Source organism: Eumetopias jubatus, unplaced genomic scaffold (genome assembly GCF_037043125.1).
Source record: "Eumetopias jubatus isolate StellerSeaLion01/CBP00866 unplaced genomic scaffold, mEumJub1_p1.0 scaffold_3, whole genome shotgun sequence".
Classification (NCBI taxonomy): domain Eukaryota; kingdom Metazoa; phylum Chordata; class Mammalia; order Carnivora; family Otariidae; genus Eumetopias; species Eumetopias jubatus.
This window is the reverse complement of record NW_028274809.1, coordinates 34,214,355-34,235,216: the sequence shown is the minus strand read 5'-3', so window position 1 is coordinate 34,235,216 and position 20,862 is coordinate 34,214,355. Positions and strand designations below refer to the sequence as shown.

The 20,862-nt window shown below is 38.5% G+C and overlaps 1 protein-coding gene across 3 annotated transcripts in view; it reads left to right on the top strand.

Moving 5' to 3' along the window:
* The first annotated feature begins 353 nt into the window (after positions 1-353).
* CDK15 (cyclin dependent kinase 15) overlaps positions 354-20,862 on the top strand; it is a 75,593-nt gene continuing 55,084 nt past the window's right edge. For 2 of the 3 annotated variants that reach the window (XM_028125448.1, XM_028125444.1), the window contains exons 1-6: positions 354-482; positions 1,206-1,355; positions 1,569-1,663; positions 8,927-9,006; positions 18,451-18,545; positions 19,304-19,366. In XM_028125448.1, the coding sequence (XP_027981249.1) occupies positions 354-482; positions 1,206-1,355; positions 1,569-1,663; positions 8,927-9,006; positions 18,451-18,545; positions 19,304-19,366 (612 nt within the window). Of the gene's footprint in view, positions 483-1,205; positions 1,356-1,565; positions 1,664-8,926; positions 9,007-18,450; positions 18,546-19,303; positions 19,367-20,862 lie in introns of all 3 variants that reach the window. The other variant, XM_028125438.1, reaches the window with a different exon arrangement.

Sequence of the window (20,862 nt, the reverse complement as noted above, 5' to 3'; positions counted from 1 at the left end):
TCATGATCATTTACACACGGATAAGCAATGGAAATTCATCAAAGCTGTGTACAATAAGAGCACTAATTCGCGCCTGGAAGAAGAACTTTGTGCCAAAATTGATTCCAGCCACAATCAGCTGTCCTGTTTTCAGTTGTGCACAGAAGAATGCAGGCGGCCACCTTTCCGATGTGATTTCTCGCACTGATCAGGAAAAACTGCTGAAGTCATGAGGCTGCTCCACTCAGAGCCCTCATGTGAGTCATACGAAAGCTCGAGCCCTGCTGACCTCTGGCAAAAAGGTTGTGAACGAGGACAGGAGAGGCAGAGGGGAGAGGTTCAAGTGCGGGTTTTCTCCTTGAACCTAGAAGATTATGGGTCAAGAGCTGTGTACGAAGACTCTCCAGCCTGGAAGGCACTGCCATCACTGTTGGGAGGGAGATGATGCACACAGCTGCCAGAGGACAGTGCCTGAGCCTGAGCCGGAGGAGGCTGCGACCGAGGTATTTGTCTCGCAGGAGGAGCATCTTCCTCTGTTGATAAACTAAGGAGTTCAGAGTCTCCGTTTCTGAAGCAGGGTCGGATTTTTCTGTGGTAGGTCTAAACCAATAAAAGGAAAATCCTATTAAAGTCACAGAGAATTTATGGCTGTTTTTATCAAATTTGTGGATGTTCTTGTAAACCAAAAGGGAAAAACAATCGTGTGCTTTGGGCTGCACAACACTCAGTTGACTTAAAGTTGAGAAAGTAGTTATTTTCTTGTAATCTCCGAAGTACTAAATGACAGAGCTGAGCCTCATCAAAGCAAGCTGCAGTATTGGTATGCTATGGATTCAAAATCTTGATGATTAGCTTGTGATTGTTAGCAATGACATATGAGAAAATCATTCCCCAAAAAAGATAAATTAAGAGGACATGAGAAAAAAAAAAAAAGGCCGAGTTAAACAGAAAAATTGGAAACCATCCATCAAAGAGATTTAGGCTAACCGAAATGTTTAGGACATATTTTTTTAAGTGAAGAAAAAATGGAGAGTTTCTGCAGTTGATATCATCATGGTCTTTTTTAAGGATCTGGCTTTCAGGAAAGGACTTGCTTTTTGGGGTGTAGGAGGCTTAGAAAACATCTGAAGAGTGACAATCAGACAAATGAAGAAAAAATAGTTTCTGTCAGCCACTGAGTCTTGACTTTGCATACATTTTATTCCTGTACTTTCCTTTTTCTCTAGCTGACAGACCTAAAAGAAGCATCATGTTCCATGACTTCATTTCACCCCAGGGGACTTCAGGCTGTCCGTGCCCGGAAGTTCAAGAGTAAAAGGTCACGGAGTAACAGTGATTCTTTTCAGGAAGAGGATCTGAGGCAGGGTTTTCAGTGGGTGAGTGAACAGCTGATGTGGATGAAGAAGAATTTAATATGCGCTTGTCTAGGGAGGTTGGCCCTTCCTTCTAGGGCAGTTATGGAGAGGGCCTTTCCAAGTATACTCTGGCAATGCTGTCTAATTTCTGTGGGGGAAAAAAAGTCAACCTTAAAAAAAAAGTGCTCTTTCTTTCTCTCCCACCTCTCACCCCTCCCCATTCCGCTCAAGCAGAGGAAGAGCCTCCCTTTTGGGGCAGCCTCATCTTACTTGAACTTGGAGAAGCTGGGTGAAGGTTCTTATGCTACAGTTTACAAGGGGATTAGCAGGTGAGTGACTCATAACTGGGAGAGATTCTGCAGATGAGGATCTCACTCCTCTGATTCGAAATTATAGGGCCGGGGGACACGGGGCAGAAGTTCGGGACCGGTGCAAGACATCATAGGCAACAGGGAGAGACATGATGATTTAAAGAGGCTTGCAAGAAAAACGAATTTCTCTTGCCTCGATTAAAATCAGCCCACTGAGATGTTTATCAGCTTTTCCTCTCTTTTATTCAATTCAAAGTAGAATCTTTCTACTATGTACCGAAGGAACAAGTACTACTTTTCACAAGTGCAGTCTCTAAAGGGTTTTTCATATCTCTCCCTAAAACACAATGACAGAGGTTTGCAAAGAGAACCTTGAGTTTGCGCCTTCATTCTTGCTTTACCTTCTTAGAGGAAACTGAAGTTGGTTTCTACAAAGCATGATATATGCAAAAAATGATTAGCCCTGGGGTTTGTACACTTGCAAAACATACAAAATGGCTGGAGAATAAAAATAATGCTAATCCAGAAGGCACGGGCCCATTTTGGCTAATGAAGTTTGTTAAACATAAGTGAATTTCATTGCCTTAGTCAAGATGGGACAGTCAGAGGTTTGATTTCTTTAATTTATGTTACTCCAGTGGAGAAAAATAATGGCTCAACAGTGGTTAAGTGTTCATTTAAAAAATGTAATATAAATACTGCAAGACTATTTATTATTTATCCTAGTAATCATGTTATTATTTTTACACGGTGAAACAGGATTTTAAGCAACGATCATTTTAAATATATTATTTAATTGAATTCCACAGACTATCTTAGGAACTAAGAATATAAAATATTTCCTTCAAGGGACTCACCTGAGCAATAGGATAAAAAACACATTAGAAATATTTGTTTAGGGGCGCCTGGGTGGCTCAGTTGGTTAAGCGTCTGCCTTCAGCTCAGGTCATGATCTTAGGGTCCTGGGATCAAGCCCCCTGTCGGGCTCTCTGCTCAGAGGGCAGTCTGCTTTTCCCTCTCACTCTCCCTCTGTCCTCTCCCTCTCTCTCTCTCAAATAAATAAACAAAATCTTAAAAACAAAAAAGAAATACTTGTTTAAGTGCATAGAAATATATGTACAAGTATATTCATTGCAGCAAGATTGTAATAGAAAAAGTAAAAACCTGGTCACCTCACTAATGGAGGATGGGCTAAATAATCACCGTGCAGTGAAATAGTGTGCAGCCATCTAAAGTAAGAGGTAGACGTACTGATATGAAAAGATGTCCAACATTTTAAAAGACAAAAGCAAGTTTAGAATAATATAAACCCTATATTCTCATTGAAAAAAAAATTCCAATGTACCATGAATGTATAAGTTTATATATGCATAGGAGTCTGGAAAAATGCACAAGATTATGAAAAGTAGTTATTTCTAGTGGTTGAAACTGTGGTGGGGAAAGAGAAATTACTCAAACTCTTTATTCCTTACCACAAAGGCATTACATTTATCATTTAAAAATAAGTTTAAAAATGTCATAGAGATAGATGCCAAATAAATTCAACATCAGTTCCTAGTTTTTAAAACTCTGAGCAAAATAGGAATAGAATGATAATTCCTCATTATGATGTAGAATATTTCAAATCATCAATCCACGTACTTTTTTTGTTAAATACTTAGAGACATCCCGTTAAGTTAGAGATAGGGTGAGAATGCTCATTATCCTTTACTGTTAAAGATTATCATAAAAATTCTAGTCAATGCAATGACAAAAAAAGACTGAATATCATTTTTGTGGATTACAGAATTGCCTCCTCTGAGGGAGGGAAGGGAATCATCTAAGAAACCAGTAGAAGCAGTAAGCTAGAACAGTAAGGTGATCAGTTACAACATTAAAATACACTTATCAAAAGTCATCTTATGTATTAGCAATAACCATTTAATAGAAAATATAGTAAGGGAAGTGACTCTTAAATATCAACCACAAAAATCATTAGTATCAAAAAATGGGCTAAGATTTACTAAGGGACATTCGACCTGAGAATTAGCCAGATAGGCATTCACTCATTCTACTGATATTTATTAAGCACCTACTATGCGCCAGGCACTGTTTCAGCCAATAAAGAGTCATTGGAGAACAAAGGAGACAAAATTCTCTACTCTTAGGAGTGTACATACTAGTCAGGGTAAGATAGGCAATAAACAAATTAATGAAAGACTGAGTCTGTCAAAGAGTGAAAAGTGCTTGGGAAAAAAATAAAACAGGGGCGCGTGGGTGGCTCAGTTGTTAAGTGTCTACCTCTGGCTCAGGTCATGATCCCAGGGTCCGGGGATCGAGCCCTGCATCGGACTCCCTGCTCAGGGAAAAGACTGCTTCTCCCTCTCCCACTCCCGCTGCTTGTGTTCCCTCTCTCGCTGTCTCTCTCTCTGTCAAATAAATAAATAAAATCTTAAGAATAAATCAATAAATAAACCAGTGAAGTGGGATAGGAGCGCCAGGGTGGGGTGGTAGGACTATTTTAACTAGCGGGCTGAGAAGGGAACACTTGAACACAGACTCTGACAAAGGTGAGGCGCAAGCCCTGAGCATGAGCGGTGGGAGAGAGCCTCACGCAGAGGGTGTAGCCAGTAACAACTCCCTGAGGCAGGAATGGGCAGAACATTGGAGGGGAGGGTAGAAGAGCTGCAATTGCAGTAGGTTAGGTGTATAAGGTCTGGTGGATTATTCCAGAGACCCTTGTCAAGTACAGAATATTTGGGTTAGAAAATCTAATAGTGCAAAGATGTCAATGATTCTTTAATTTCAAGTTTTATTATCTTATAAATGTGTTGAAAAGCTACAATACTAGTGTAGTATAAGGAAAGTGTAGTATAAAAAAAATCAGATCAAGGAAATAGTGTAATGTAAGAAATAGTGTAGTATAGTGTAGTACAAGAAAAGACAGATCAAAGAAATGATTTTTTTTAAGTCCAGAATAGTCACAAACCCAAGTATTAGTAAGATCTAATATATATATAATCATGGTAACCTGTCAAATCATCAGGGAAAAGAAGATACATGATATGAATTCCTAGTAGATTACAGAGGTAAATTAAAAAGGAAAGATAAGAACTAGAAGAATAGGGCACCTGGGTGGCTCAGTCCTTAAGCGTCTGCCTTCGGCTCAGGTCATGATCCAGGGTCCTGGGATCGAGTCCCACATCGGGCTCCTTGCTCAGTGAGGAGCCTGCTTCTCCCTCTCCCTCTGCTGCTCCCCCTGCTTGTGCTCTCTCTCTCTCTGACAAATAAATAAATAAAAATCTTAAAAAAAAAAAAAGAACTAGAAGAATAGGTAAAGGAATTCTATCTCACCTTTGGGCTGGAAAGATTTATCTATACATAATACTGAAGTCAGAACCCTTAGGAGAAGATTAGAAGCATCCATGGTGCCCCATCTACACATGTATGTTCTAAGGAGCCCTAGTTCTGAGAGACCTTACTAGATGTTTCATTGAAACACTTACCATTGTCAAATCATTGCAGGGAACCCTAAAACAAAAGTAAAAATGTGATTCTTTATTATAAGTGCTCTCAGCATCTTTAAAATGTTAATGTATACCACAACTGTCTAAGAAAGATTAAGAAAATTTTTAAAGCATAAAGCATTTTCTAAACATATTTGACCAAAAAACTGTTTTGGGGGATGAGGAGAATGTCACAGAGGTATGCTCTGAGTAAAACATTTTGGAAAATACTGAACTTCATAAAAATTTTAAAGACATGTGAAAGCAGACAAAATAAACTGGTAAGAAGTATATGCAAAACATTTCAGTAAAATGGTGGGCAAGTGGGCAAATCACAAAAGAACAGAAAAGACCAATAAACTTAAGAAAATTCAGGTCCACAATTAGTTAAAGAAATAGAAATTAAAATGTGATAATCCTTTTTAGGCAAATTAAATAGGCAAAAAAAAAATGAAGATAGAAGTATGACCCCAAAAAACAAACCCCATATTTATGGGGATATGTCAAAGGGACACAGGAGCCAATTGAAAGGGCTCCCAAAGGATAAAGCTGGAAAAATTTGAGTAACAAAATAAACTAATATTGGATTATAACCCCAAGTGTGAAATAAATATCTATGAGTCTACACTGCTATGAATAAATGGCTCAGTAAATTAATAAATGAGAGAGAAGAGACAAATTTCCTGTGCAGAAGAATTTCAAATAATTTATGTAAATAACTGAAGGAAGTGGAGCATAAATCCCCACACCTTAAGTGTGGGTTACTCATGGTAACATTCTTCCAAAAGTACACTGTGGAAAGGGACTAGGGGAAGAATAATCACAGTGAAGAAACCTCACTACCTCAACTGGTGATTAAGGCCAATATCAAAAGTCATAAATTCTGACAATAGTCTGTACCCTTAGTATGATGTGATGAAATGGCACTTTATCTTCTCAAAAACCATAACCCCAGTCTAATCATAAAAAAAAAAATTAGAAATGTTCCCATAGAGAGGTATCCTACAAAATTCTTTACCAGTACTCCTCAAAAACTGTCAAGGTCATCAAAAACAAGGAAAGTCTGGGACTCTGTCACAGCCAAGAGGAGCCTAAAGAGACATGACAACTATATGTAATGTGGTATCTTTGATGGGATCCTGAAAGAGAGAAAGGACATTAGGTAAAAACTAAAGAAATCCTGATAGTCATACTGCAATATATAAATGTATCAAAGCAATACATTGTATACCTTTAACCTCCAAATGCTGTATGTCGATTACAACTCAATTTAAAAAAAAAAGACTAAGATAAATTGATTGATTTCTTAAATGTATACATATCTACTGTGATATCTACTTTAAAAGAGATAAAAAGAAAGCATTTTGAAATCAAATTGGAAAACCATAACAAACTTATAAGTGCTGTAGAAAAAGAAAAAAAGGAATATGTAACAGCAAATAAAATTTTTTAAACTTAAAAATCCTCTATAATCCATCACTCTAGCACAGCAATTGTGTATTCACACAAATTATTTAAAGTCACAAACATGGTATGCTTGCTATTTTGTATTCTATTGTTCATTTTATCATGAATATTTTCTACTTTCTACATGTCTCTGGATTTAAGCTTTTGTCATGAATTCAAAGTATTCTATCATATTGATGTACCACACATTTTTTAATTGTTCTAATGTTGATCATTTCAGCTATTTCTACTTTGTTCTATTATAACATAGTAGAGAATATCTTACATGCATTTGGAATTTTAAAAATCATTATTAAATAAGTTTATTGTAAAAAATTCCTGGGTCTGGTACTTTTATGGCTTTTCCTGTGTATTATCATGTTGCACTACTCCCAAACTTTACCAATGTACAGTGCAACCCATAATAAGTTATACAATTTTACTGCAAAAAACTAAAGAATTCTCAATAAACTATAAGCTTTAGTTAATAATAATGTATCCATATTGGCTCATTAATTATAACAAATGTATCATACTAATATATTAACAATGGAAGAAACTGGATGAGGGATATATGAGAGCTCTCTGTATGATCATCTCAATTTTTATGTAAATCTAAAACTGCTCTAAAAAATGAAAAAACACAAGAAAACAAAAAGCCTGCCCAGTGTTGGCAAGAAAGTGCTGGAATGGCCAGTCAGTGGTGTGAACACTCTGTGGCATAATTTGGGAACATGCGTTCAAAACAATAAAAACTTGTGCACAGCATACCCTGACTTATCAATTCCAACTCTACCCTAAGAAAAGAATAGGGGCTGTGTGAAAAGATTGAGCTACAAACATGACCGTGACTATATTTTTATAATGGCCCAAAGAAACAATGTAAAAGCATTTGGAGGTGGCTAAGCATAAACACACTGTAGTATATTTATGTGATGAAATATCTCATTATTAAATATCACATAGTACAAGAATGAGTAAAAGAGGGGAGCCTGGGTGGGGTCTCAGGGTCGTTCATTCAAGCCCCAGTTTTAAAAAAAAAATCAAGAAGGCAATATAGTGAAAATAGATCATTAAAAATACAATTTATTAACCTTTTACATGAACTATTTAAAATAAAATGATGATGGGATTGCTATCCATTTTAGCAAAAACAAACAAACAAATGTCGCTTCCCTTTTATTTTCTTCCCTTTTAACTGCTTTATCTTCCCCTCTTTATGGAACACATACTATATGCACTAATGAGCATCTTCCTTCCGCTCAGGTCATGATCCCAGGGTCCTGGGATCGAGCCCCGCATCAGGCTTCCTGCTCAGCTGGAAGCCTGCTTCTCCCTCTCCCACTCCCCCTGCTTGTGTTCCCTCTCTCGCTGTCTCTCTCTGTCAAATAAATAAATAAAATCTTTAAAAAAAAAAAGAATGAATAAAAGAAAAATTAGTTGGAGGAAAAGCAGGTTACTAATAACATGATATGAATCCCACTGTATTAAAAATAATATATTTAGGGGCGCCTGGGTGGCTCAGTCAGTTGGGCTTCTGCCTTCAGCTCTGGTCATGATCCCAGGGTCCTGGGTTCCAGCCCCGCATCAGGCTCCCTGCTTGGTGGGGAGCCTGCTTCTCGCTCTCCTGCGCTCTCTCTCTCTCTCTCTCTCTCAAATAAATAAATGAAATCTTTAAGAAAAATAATATATTTATCTTTGTATGAAAATCTCGGTTCTCCAGGACTTCACTAACACCGGTGAACAAAATGATGAATAAGGGGAGAGCAGGAGGAGATAAAGAGAAAGAGGTAATAGTAGGGCTGGGCAGATCAGGGGGCACCGAGATGGTTGTAAGAATTTGGCTTTCATTCAGAGTGAAAGGTGAAGGTAACAGTGGGTTTTGAGCAGAGAAGTGATTTGTTCTGACCTTCCCTTAAGAAGGATGCCCTGGGCTACTCTGTTGACAGTAGACAGTAGGGGAACAGACGTGCGAGTAGAGAAACTGTTAGGAGGTCACTACAACAATTCAGATGGAAAATAAGGATGGCTTAAAGTGCACAAATGGAAATGAAAGGACATGATACATCGACATATTATGAGGATGGATTTGGTGGGGGGAGGGGCAGGGTTCTGTGCTTTGCAGTGTTCTATCACTTTGGTAAAAAGAAAAAATATTTTGGTATACATACATATGACTTTTTAAAACTGTTTATTTCGAGAACATTGTGGATTCATATGCTGGAATATATTTGGAAGGAAAAACTGCTTTTGTTACACTTTGTTACACTGTCCTTAGTATAAACTGCTGCTATGAACTGCTGTGAACCATCTCAATAAATGTGTGCCCCTCCCACCCCGACTCTTCTAGGATAAATGGACAACTAGTGGCTCTAAAAGTCATCAGCATGAACGCAGAGGAAGGAGTCCCATTTACAGCTATTCGGGAAGGTAAGAACCAAGAGATCTGTTTTACAAGTCCTCCATTTGGTAAAAAAATCCGTTGAGTCTATCCATTCAGCATTTGGCTTTTAATATTTCTAGAAGTTATATTATAATTGCAACTGTATTCTTCCTAATGGTTTTCAGAGTATATTTATACTATCATTTTATTATTTATTCTTGAGGAAATTAAGATTCAAAACCACTTATTAGTTGCCCAAGACTATGAACTCAATGTGTATTCACTAAATACCCTCTATGTGTTTGGTCCCATCCTAAAGTGCTAAGGCTATATCCATATAACCCCAGACAAATCCATATAGAAGAGAAAAAATAATACACCCACACAAATTCTCAGTAAGTAATTTACCTGGAAATCATAAGTTGTTTAGATAGCATTTAAGAAACTGTTTGGGAAGGCATGAATTTTTAGTGTTGTCTCTGCATGCAAGTAGGTGAGGCATCTGGTGTCAGACGGACTTGGGTTTGAATCCTAAATCTACCAATTACTATGGTGTGACCGTGGGTAGATTAGTTTACCTGTTTTAGACCCCATTTATTGCAGAAAGAGGATAATAGTACCTCTTCTATTGAGTTGGTATGAGAATATGTATCTAAAGCACTTACCACATTTTCAGAGTTCAACAAATATTGGCTATAATTATTCCATTCTTGTTTCTTTCCTTTAATGATGTCTTGTTCACTATCAGGATAACTAATAATTTATAATATAAAAATCAAGAAGGGGGCATCTGGGTGGCTCAGTCAGCTAAGCATCTGACTCTTCATTTTGGCTTGGGTCTTAATCTCAGGGTCATTCATTCAAGCCCCAGGTTTAAAAAAAAAAATCAAGAAGGCAATATAGTGAAAATAAATCATTAAAAATACAATTTATTAACCTTTTACATGAACTATTTAAAATAAAATGATGATAGGATTGCTATCCATTTTAGCAAAAACAAACAAATGTCACTTCCCTTTTATTTTCTTCCCTTTTAACTGCTTTACCTTCCCCTCTTTATGGAACACATACTATATGCACAGCATCTTGCTGGGCCTTGTTAAGGATGAGAAGAAAAAGCCCTGATTTGGCTCTGTATCATTTTTAGTTTTAACAGAGCAGATGATTCAAGTTACAAGTGTTATAATGGAGGTTAAAAAAAAAAAAGATGTAAACTAAGATGAGAACCAGTGAGTCTCAGTGTGGCTAATGGAGTCAGTAGATTTTGAACCAAGCTTGGAAGGATGGGTTATGCAAAGAGGCATGGAAAAAGCAATTTAGAAAATGAGTTTATAACTGAATTTGATGCCATTTTCAAAAGTCTTTTATAGCCCCTGGGAAATATGTCATTTTGAATTTGAGTAGAGGGGCCAAATGGCTGTCAGGTTAGGTGGGGATTCATCCTGGTAGGATCAGGTGCATTCTGGAGGAAAGCAAGATTTTAAGTGTTTAATATAATGGAAGCTGCATTTACTAATGTACCTATTAGTGGTCCTCATGAAAGTGTGATCAGATTTAGAAAGAGATGTGTGGATAGGTTGAATAGTATTTCTGAACATAATAGAAATCCCCAGGTCACCAATATAATGGGAGAGTCTCTGGCCCAGCTTCACTGCATTTTCATGGTGTTGCCTTTGTGCGTTCGAGTTTGCCTATTACTTCAGGCCTGCCGCGCTCAGATTTTTGCCCACAGCCAAGTTTTTCAGGTTGACATTTGACTTAGCAATGAAAAATTTTTGCCAGTTTTGCTAACAGATGGCTCTCAGCATGGTTCAGAAAAGCTGGATCTGTATTGTTCTGTATGGTAGATGTTTCTTTTATTGCATATTTACTGAGGAATTGACTCTCCCTCCCAGGTGTTTGCAATTACATTTAGTATTCAACTGTGGACTTTCTGGGTTGTTTTATGGACTTACCTTACTGAACGCTTTGCTTGTATAATATTAAAAACCGCAAGAGGATTTTTGACACATTGGTGGTTGTTAGGCATCCATTTTCCAACAATGAATGTTTCTTTTTCCATCACTGAAAAAGCTGGGAGCCCTTGTTAGAGAAGCCTTCTCCCCTCAAGAAGAGATGAGGCCTCATTTGAAAACTTTGGCACTGTCCCATTTTTCCTGTAAGAACTTTAAGGATGTGAGACTAGGGAGACAGGAGGTTAAATGAGAAGGGATGGAAGGCAAAATAAGAACAGCTGGAGTTCATTAGTTAAAATCCAGGGTCACTAGCTAAAAAGGCAACCGAAAGCCACATGCAGAAAAACTGAACAAGTAATGGAGATTTTTTTAAGAAAGGCCTTGAAGCAGGAATTACTTTTCCTGAACAGTTTGGCTGCTCTGATGGGATATCAGCCAAAGAATTACTGAGTAGGATTTTACCACATGGATGGTCTCTCTCTATATAAGTAGAATACATATGGTGGTTCATTAATCTGGTCATTTGGAGAACTATTTGATCTTAACATGTAATATGATGAAATTAGCAAAAGTATGAACAACACTAAGGGAAACATATCTTAATACATGTGCCAGATACTTTTCATGTGTTACCTCTTTCAATCCTTTTAACAACCTTTGGAGATGGATGCTATTATTATTCCAATGGATAGCCGCGATTCAAACCAAATCTCCCCGATTCAAAAATCTATACACTCTCTATGAATATTCTACAGATATTCTACAAATATTTATTGAGCACCTACTATGGCTAGGCACTCGGATGGCTGCTGGATACATAGTAGTGCACAAAATAGACACGTTCCCTGCCCTCATTCCTTTGCTAATTAAAAAGATTAGCTGCCTTCATAACCACCTGAAAAAAATCTTCCCTAATTGGCTCTAGAATTATATTTTAACTGTTTATTTTTACAACTAGGAGAAAATACTTTCATTTGAACGGGTGAATATTTTCAGCTTTTATTATTATTATTTTTAAAGATTTTATTTATTTATTTGAGAGAGAGAGAATGAGAGATAGAGAGCACGAGAGGGAAGAGGGTCAGAGGGAGAAGCAGACTCCCTGCTGAGCAGGGAGCCCGATGCGGGACTCGATCCAGGGACTCCAGGATCATGACCTGAGCCGAAGGCAGTCGTTCAACCAACTGAGCCACCCAGGCGCCCATATTTTCAGCTTTTATATAAGAATACATTCCCTAGTTTTACAAAACTGTGTATCATTACCTTAATAATGTGCATTATTTTAAATATCTTTCAAAAAAACAGACTTTTGGTTCAAACCCAGGACTTTCAGACCCTTAACATCATTTGTTTAGGAAGCAATCATATAATTAAATTTTTTTTGAAGACTAGACATATGTCATAATCTTTTCTCCCCCTGCCCCTCATTATCTTTTTTTTTTTTAAACACATCAACTCTAGGAGGTAAAGTATGTTATTTTTGTTGTGCAGATGAAGGAATCTGAGCCTCAGAGAGGTTAACTTGTCTGAGGCCTCAGAACTAGTAATCAGAATAGTTAGGTATTAGAATCCATTTTGCTCTCATCCTACTTTATTATGATAAATTTAGAAATCCATAACTCAAGCATTTCTCCTCTAGCAAAAGTAAAAATAAAAATAGAAATCTGTTTTTATGATACATTTTGTATAAATGTTAAGCAAAATGCAGAAGAAATATTTTAAAGGAAATAATATTGTATGTTTGTCAATTCTGATTCTATCCTGTACTTTATAGCCCCAGTAATTTCAGTGTTTAAATTAGAAACAGTTTTAGCTGAGGATCTTTTAAGATCATTCTCTAATAGAAAACATTACAAAGTAATTATTCCCAGTCCATACATGAGAAAACTGAGCCAAAAATAGACTAAGGAACCTCCCCAAGGTCATACAGTGAGGTAGAGGATACGATCAGAGATAAGAATGCTGACTTGCCTGTTACTACAAATAGACTGCAGGAGGCCTGGTTGACAAGATAGTCCTCCATTGGATACAATCAAATCACATCACAGACATAGCATATTTTCATATGCATAGTTACATTTTTATAAAACAAAATGATGTCAGGATAATGATATGGGATCAGATGACAATTGCAAAGAAATCAGATGACTACTCATCTAACATTTGTCTTAGCATTTAACATTATCTAGATTTCTTTTCTTGGAATGAATAACTTGACTCATTTACTTGATTTGTGACACCCGGGCCAAAAGAAATGTAACATCAGGAACCACAAACTCTTTTTAATTCAATGTCCAGTGGAGGTTGGGGGTGGAAAGTGACTCCACTATTAACTCCTACATAAATTCAATTACAACAGTTTGGTCTTCACTAATTTACAAGCACTTACTGAGCACCACATGCCAGGCATATGCCAGCTGCTAGAGATAAAAACACAGGGACAGGGACAGTCCAGACCTTCAAAAGTTTACAGCCAGCCAGCCATTCACTACATACAGCTGTGCCGTAGGACTTTGAGAGCCAGCCTTGCTCTTCCTTGTCATCGTCATCTTTCACATAAACTAAAACAGAACACAGTAGAGTAACATTAAAATGTCATGACCCACTGCACTTGGAAAGCACCAGTGTTCCTAAAACTTTACTAAGCCAAAACCCCAATGAAATTTAACAAAACCAAGAAACTGAATATTCTCATATCATTGCAAGATGAAAATAATTTTTAAAATTATTAAATATCTTACATATATGAGAATCAAACTAAATGCCATTTAATGTTCAACCAGTTGGTCTTACTATGTTGGACATTTAAAAGAAAGAAAGAAATACTTTGCATTTTTAAAGTGAACTGAATAGGGGTGCCTGGGTGGCTCAGTCATTAAGCACCTGCCTTCAGCTCAGGTCATGATCCCAGGGTCCTGGGATGGGGCCCCGCATCGGACTCCCTGCTCTGTGGGAAGCCTGCTTCTCCCTCTCCCACTCCCCCTGCTTGTGTTCCCTCTCTCACTGTGTCTCTTCCTGTCAAATAAATAAATAAAATCTTTAAAAAAATAAAATTACATTAAATGAACTGAATAATGTTCAGTTGTGATCTGATCTTTGGGATTAAGTTGTTTTCTTCAGATTTTCTCCTTGGCTTTCTGAGTGTTCCCATACCAAGTTAATATATGCAGAATTCCTACAACAATGCCTGGCATGTGGTAAATGCTCAATGAGGTATCATCATCATTGCCATGATCACCGAAGTATTTTGGAAGCACTCAAAGAAATTCCATTGTGATTCCACTTGTCTGGAGCTTTAAAGACTCCCCAATTTATCTGTGTGTCTTTTCTTTGAAGAAAAACAAAGATAGGTATACTTAGAATATGTGAATTAAAAAACAATAATTTTACAGGAATCAGAATGCTCTGATTTTAGGATCTTTCCCCTTCTCAGTCAGCTTTTGTATCCTTCAGCTTGTTAGCCTGCAGAACACACCATATCCTACTGTGAAGTTTATGAGGCAGCCTTGAAACAAGAAGAAAGACCTTTTCGTCTTGGGTTTGAGACCCACACATCTGAGGCTGTAAGCACTTTAGATTCCTTTGGTAGATGGACCCGACAGTATATCAATACCATGAGATAAATGCTTTAAGCATCATCTACTCTTTCATGTAAATTGCCTATTATTACTCACCAAAAGTCACAGTGTCCATACAAGTATTTTGATAGTTCTGGAGTGCTAAAAATGCAGTCGGGTCGACATGGCAATAACACTCATAACATTTATAATGTAATGAGGAAGACAACGAAAAGAAAGTGTCTCTCACAGAAACACCTTATGCCAACCAATTATAGGTATAGAAATATTAGGTGATTAGTGACACTATATAATATTCTATATCACTAGAGATATAGCAACAAGCAAAAAAGACAGAAGTCTTTGCTTAAGGGTGGAGATAGAATATTAACAAATAAACATATCATAGGTTAGGGGTAGTAAGTGGTAAGTGCTATGGAGAAGAACAAAAGCAGGGCACAGAGACAGAAGATCATTAGTGTAGGTCATAGGTGAGGAGGCTGCTATTTCATTGAAAAGGGTCACGGAAGCTCAGACTTTATGTGTGTGGTTTGAGCGGAGACCTATAGGAAGCGAGGGAGAAAACATGCAGGGAATGAGATAAAGGGGTTATAAGCAGAGACAAGGACAAGTGTAAGACTCAGGGAGGAAATGTGTTTGGAAGTGTCCAAAGAACACCTAAGAGGCCAGCATGCTAGAGCCAAGTGAGCAAGGACAGGAGTGTGAGCTGATGAGGGCAAGGAGGTAATGCGGGCTGGACGGGCCATTGTGAGGCCTTTGGGTCTTACTCTGAGTGAGATGAGAGACCACTGGAGAGTTTGGAACCAAGAAAGACTTCCATCTGAGGAGGACCACAGCGGCTGGCTGTTCTGTGCACAACAGACTGCAGGTAGGGAAGGAGGAGGCAGGGAGAGACTAGCTAGAAGGGATGTGTACTGATTCAGTCAAGATAGGAGAATGGCTTGGCCCAGGATGGTAGCAGAGAATTGACAAGAAGGGGGGGGGACTCTGTACATGTTTGGAATGTATTGCCAACAGATTGGCTGAATTGGATAAGGGTGTGAGAAAAAGAATTGAGATGAGTGTAAAAAGATTTCTGCAAAGAAATTGTGAATTGAAAATAAGACTAACAATATAAATATAAGTGCACAATACAGATTGTAAAACTGACACTTTTTCTACCCCTATAAAATAGAAATTACCAAGAAAACTATATAAAATTTTTATACCCACTGTTAGCCGTGAGCCTCATCCTAAGTAGATATTATTGCTTGAGCTTTTTAGCAAATGAGAGTATGAAGCCATCATGATTAAGAAAACATGCCACCATGATTTTAGAAAATAAGCATCACAAGGGGCGCCTGGGTGGCTCAGTCAGTTAAGCATCTGACTCTTAGTTTTGGCTCAGGTCATGATCTCAGGGTGGTGAGATCAAGCCCCACTTTGGGCTACACACCGAGCAGGGAGTCTGCTTGAGATTCTCTCTCTCTCTCTCCCTCTGCCCCTCCCCGCCCAAATTAATAAATAAATTTTTAAAAGAAAAAAAATGAGCATCATGAGTTTTTAATATCAAACTTAAGTAAGAATAAAATTGTATTATAAATAAAATATCTTAACAATATTCTTAGCAATTGCAGCTTTACCATATCTGTTAAAATCTAGTTTTGGTGTGTGCTTTGTAATGCCTGAATGCATGTGTGTGTGTGTGTGTGTGTGTGTGTGTCTGTGTGTCTGTGTACAGGGAGAGAAAATGAACATAATTCATAAATAAAAATATACCCAAAAGTCAGCATTCTCAACTGATGGTCAGAGTCATTGTTATAAATATGGAAGGTGCTGAAAACTCTAGCAGGAACAAATCATAAACAAAATTTAAAGATATTAACCTGGGAATGGGGGTTTAGTGGAGTTCAAGGTAAAAGGGAGGGGCAAGAAGCTGATGCCTGGGGTATTAATTCTAATTTGCAATCATGTGATGCTTTCCATTTTTCCAAGGGTTCCACGCATAACATCTGATTCCATCCTCATATCAACCCTGTGAAGTCAAGTCAGAAAAGGCCTTATCTCTTTTTCAGTAGGAGTGAATTGAGACTGGGGTTGAGATACTCTCCTGAGCTTCCTGGGATGGAAAGCGACAGGGCCAAGATTCCCATTAGGGCCTCTGGCTCCAGAGTCAGTCCTCTGTGAAGACATTCCATAAATATATTTGACAAATTAAGTGCTTACTCTTGGCTGAGTGTTGTGCTAGGTGGTGCAGCAGCATCCAAAAGAGAGGGAAAGTCACTCCCTCTATTCCCATGGAGCCTTGGTCTGGGGCCCGGGACATTAAACAGATGCCTGTGAAACTGTTCACTACACTTAGAAAGCAACATGTTTGCAAAAGTGGGATAATAAATTTAGCTCATAAGGATTCAGGGGGCAAAAAGTAAAGTTAGAATATTAGTCATTAGAGCAAAGAAAGGTTAGCGGGTATAATAAGGCTTCTTTGATGACTTGAGGTTCCCAGCTCAAACTGTTGGAAAGTAAAGAAGGAGTTCATTAGGCCGATGGTTCGGATAACTATGGGCTAGCAGGGTATAGATGATGTCACCAGGAATCCATGCCTCTCCATCCTCAGCACTGTTTTTCTCTGCCTGAGTTTTGGTCCCAGACAGGCTCTCACCAGGTGTTGGTAATCTGGCCAGAGCAGCTTCTGGTGAAATCGACAAAAGAGGGTTTTGTGCCCGGTCTCTGAACCGATCGCTGGGGCTGAGAGTGCTGTGCTCCGATGGGCCAGGCCTGGGTGACACACTCAGTCCCGGGTAAGGATGGGGGTCAGCCCCAACCGAATAGCATGGACTGAGTGTCCCCACTAGAAAGAATAGTGGCTATCAGGAGGGCAAAACAACAGAGGATCCTTACAACAGGGAAAGATTCCTGAAAGAAGTCATTTGTTCCAAAATTTGAAGGTAGTATTTGAGTTTGGTTTTGATCTTATGGAATTCTGGGAAAGAGTTGGTGTAGGAGCTTCATGACACGCAAGCATGCCCTGCAGAACATGGATCTGAATGCTTACACTTAACTTTCCCTTTCCTGTAAGTCTTAAGGACACTATTCACTCATGCAGGGGTGTTCTGAGCTGAGACTCCCCATCTCCTCATTATGCCTTTTCTGGTCTCCACCCTTGTGAAGCTAGAGGGTCTTCCTATCCCTGAAGCCCCCAACGAGAGCCTTTCAGACTCCTTCCCAGCCACTCACTGGCCTTTTGCAGTGACTTCTCCCTTTTAAGGCTGCCTTTAGTGACCTAATAATAATCTGTCATTAAAGATGCAAGAGACAGTCCTTTGACCTCCCCACTCACACTCCCCTGGGCTCCCCAGGTTTGGCTCTGTCCTGTTTTCAAGTTTGCATTTTCTCCTTTCCACAGAGGTTTGCAATTCTCCCTTTAAGAAATCCTCTCCATCGTGTTCCAACAATTCGTCATCCCACACTCTTGCCCTGCCTTCCGCTAATCACATCCACGGGCCCTGCTGACCCTCTGTGACACTTGGAATTTTAGAGAACGGCCACGTGTTGCAAAGTCCTACTCTGGAAGGCAGAACACTCCATTTCCTGCTCCTCCCAGGGCCTTTATCTCTCCAGGCCTCCTCTCCCGTAACTCTGAAACGGAGATAAGATTCCCAATTCCCAGAGGGAAGCATTTGCAAAGTGCTCTGAGTGCTTTGATGAAATTGATTAGATAAATGGAAACATATATTTTTTTTTTTGCAACCGCTCTAGCCTGTAAGGAAAATAAGTTATGTAAATGCAACGACTTGCCATTGGACAAATCATGAAGGTCCTTTGTAATTTCAGATATTATTTCACAAGAGTTTTTTCCCAGCAACAAAAAACCAGAACGAGTGATTTGAAGTATTTTAAAAATAAATACTGCTTGATATCTTTAAAGCAGTACTTTCATTATCAATGATTGAATTAACATTTTGTTTAATTTTTCTAGCTTCTCTCTTGAAGGGTTTGAAACATGCCAATATTGTGCTCCTGCATGACATAATCCACACCAAAGAGACTCTGACATTTGTTTTTGAATACATGGTGAGTTGCCCCAGCATTTTATAAAGCGTAAGGGAAAAGCCTAGTGCTCATGTAATGAATCTGTTAATATTTTATGGCATGATAAAACTTTCATTACAATGTGGAAAGTGTCATGGAAATTTTCATTATTATGATTACTAGAGACTATTGTTCTTACCCTCCTTTTTGCTCCAGTTTCTTTACCCAGTCTATTTGCTGTCTTCCCCCCACCCCCCGCCTCACCGGCAATAATAAATAAGCACGTTGAGTTTGCCTCCTAAAGAAAACTTTCGTGCTTATTTTTTATCTATTTTTAATCACCATCTGTGCAGAACCCAACATTTTTTCATTGACAATAAAGACATAAATCACAAGGTTTTTAAAAATTGTATCCTAGTTTACTAAATAATAACTCACTTTCATATTTTTGAAAGGGAAAAGCCATTCAAAATATTAGCAGAAAGAAATCCTAAGGCATGTATACTTGACTTGCCTCCAAGGAGAGTGAAAAATGCCTGTATCACTGTGTTCACTGGCAGTCGTTTAAAATGAGCATCTTTTTGTGAGGAGAAACAAGCTTCCTTCTTCGGACAGCCATTTAGAAAGACACACTGTGTTTGACCTTAATAGTGAGGTCTCAGGAAACCTGGTTATGTATCTTTTGTAACTTAGTCTCAAAAACTCTGAAGTCTGTAATACCTCTGACAGTCACGTCTGTGGTCTGCTTTAGGACACTGTTCAAGCTCTGCTAATGTCACTCTCTCCACCATTTGGTGTAGCACACAGACCTGGCCCAGTACATGTCTCAGCACCCAGGAGGGCTTCATCCTCACAACGTCAGGGTGAGTACTGTGGGAGTCAGGACTCCTCTCCGGCTTGCCCTCAGCAGAAGAATTTTGAAACAGACTGTCATCCCAAAGCAAAGTCCCATGATACTAAATAAGAAGATGCCTATCATTGGTATTCTAGAGAAAAGTTTTAAAAAAAGGTTCCCCCTCGGGGTGCCTGGGTGGCTCAGTCGGTTAAGCATCCAACTCTTGATTTCCACTCAGGTCATGGTCTCAAGGTTGTGGGGATTGAGCCCCAAGTCAGGCTCCGCACTCAGCGGCGGAGTCTGCTTGAGATTCTCTCCTTCTACCTCTGCCCCTCCCCCCGCCCCCTCTCACATGTGCACTCTCTCTCTCTCTCAAAAGAAGTAAATAAAATCTTAAAAAGAAAAAAGTTCCCCCTCAAGATATAGAGCAATGTCTAGCCATTTTCCAGGCAGCCTAAACTTGTCAGTCATTGCTATCATGAAAATGTGTCTTCAGAAGTACAAAGCAATTAAAAAGAATTGCATTCAAAGGAAAGAAGTGAAGCTAAGTCATCATAAAATAAATACATTCTTCACGGCAGACTACTATGGTCCGTGATAAAGTTTGTGTTGTATTTTTAGTTCCTCACCAGAATCAGCAAACAAACTACCTTTGTCAGGTCAAAATTAGTTACTTGTTTGCCTGTTCTATCAGATCCTGTTATAAATGGGACCTAGTTCCATTTCCCAGTCACTGGAATAGAACTAATAATAAACTCTCAACTCGCTGTGATTCTATGTCTGCTGTAAATTTTAGAAACCATTTGCATTTCATACTTTTCATTCCCTATGGTTTTTATTGGCATTAATTAATTAATTGGTCCTTGGTATAACCTATATGAAATTTCTATATGATGTACTCATTCATTTAATTAACACTTATATTCTTTTATTCATTTATTCATTCAAGAATGATTGAGTACTTGGTATTATATTAAGTTCTGAGGTTTCAATAATGAAGAGTTGTGTTTCTTATTTTCAATAAGCTCAAAGCCCAGGAGGATATACAGACTTAAATAGGTAGTAAGAAGCAAAGTGACAGGGGCTATGGCCATGTTAACTAGAAATATTATGAGAACTCATGGTAAAGGGACCTAATCCAGTCTTGGAAGCAAGGGGGAAAAGAAGGTTTGAGGGTTGAGGAGAGTGAAAATATTTTAAAATAGCTAGTGGGGATGGGATAGAGACCTAACCAGGCAAACCAAGGAAGAATGTTTAGTAGTGTGTTGAGGACTCTTGGTGAGAATGAAAAACATTAAATTATCTGCATGATCATGGGATTTCCTTTTTAATGGCAGTGCTGAGCAATTCAGATAGAGGAATAGAAAAAGTAGACGGTTGGATTGATTAAGAGTTGGGATTTTGCCAGACATGTGAAAGAAAAAGATAGTTCGGTAAGAGATTTGAGGAGATTGTCAAGAGAAAGTTTCAAGTGATGGTCAGGCTTCTAAACTGAGTCTAATCTGAAGGAAGGAAGTGAAGATA